Source organism: Mustela nigripes, chromosome 3 (assembly GCF_022355385.1).
Source record: "Mustela nigripes isolate SB6536 chromosome 3, MUSNIG.SB6536, whole genome shotgun sequence".
Classification (NCBI taxonomy): Eukaryota; Metazoa; Chordata; class Mammalia; order Carnivora; family Mustelidae; genus Mustela; species Mustela nigripes.
The window spans coordinates 107,989,851-107,990,867 of NC_081559.1; the positions used below are offsets into that span (position 1 = coordinate 107,989,851).

The window sequence follows — 1,017 nt, forward strand, 5'->3', positions numbered from 1 at the left end:
TTATATTCGTTCTAAGGCTTCTAACACAATGATACTGTTTCCTCGTATTACCACCATTCCAATATTGTTCTGTTGCCCACTAGTTGCCATCTCCACACATTCATCTATCACAAGATTCATAAACGGATCGAACCCCTGCAATATTCTTTGAACATGTCTGCCACCATTTAATTTCAATGATAATTTCTTGTCCATAATTTTTTTCAATTCGGGAGGGTGAGCTTTGCTCATGGTGTCTACTGCGCGAGTTCAAAGATGCCTCCAAACGGAATTCGTGGCGTCCCTCGCGCTCCCGTGGTAGACCCGGCATAACACTCAATTCTTAACTGACTCGCAGTAAGATTAATTCAAAGAAGTTTTAGTATGTAGAATGAGCCTTGACTGCTCAGAGTGATATTTTTAGTTCCACCGAAACATTTCAAGTTTGGAGTTAAATGAACAAAGATATTTAGAATGGGAATCAATTTCCTAATCCTTATTACCATGATATATTCTTAGCTATTTCATTTCCAACCTCAAGTAAAGGGTTTTGAGAAGTTCTGGTGTTTGCAACCCAAACTTTCCGAGATTCACTAACATTAAAAAAAAAAAAAAGTCTTCTGAGAAGGAGTTATCCATTCTTCTGTCATCTCAAAATTTCCTGTGTTCCTCTATTATCAAGCTATTTTATTCTGCTCTGTAGCATAGTTGTTAAAATTCTGACCCAGCCATATTTTCCAGCATTTTTTCCTCAATTAAAAGTAGATAACAATCCTGTTTAATAGAGTTTTTGTGAGATCAATTTTGGTGATCTATGTAAAGTACCCAGCACACTGCCTTGCACAAAGTAGAGGTCAGTGATTTTATTTCCATCCTCTTGCTTCCTACTTTATTCTTTTTTACAGATATATTCTTTAACCTACTTAGCCACCCAGGTGCCCCTACAGATATATTCTTAATGGAAGATACAAAATCATATGCTATACTTTCCACTGTATGAGTTGAAATAGTTTTTGCTGATTGGAGGAATTATAACAT

General features: G+C 36.3%; 1 protein-coding gene across 1 annotated transcript; it reads right to left on the reverse strand.

Annotated features, from left to right (window-relative positions):
- Positions 1 to 289, reverse strand: LOC132013076 (small nuclear ribonucleoprotein G-like). Its single transcript, XM_059392836.1, has one exon. The coding sequence runs from the start codon at positions 229 to 231 to the stop codon at positions 1 to 3; it is 231 nt and encodes a 76-aa protein (XP_059248819.1). The 5' UTR covers positions 232 to 289.
- Positions 290 to 1,017: the final 728 nt, after the last annotated feature.

Bases quoted from the DNA above. Each gene is read 5' to 3' on its own strand.
- LOC132013076 (XM_059392836.1), bottom strand. From the start codon at position 231: ATGAGCAAAGCTCACCCTCCCGAATTGAAAAAAATTATGGACAAGAAA.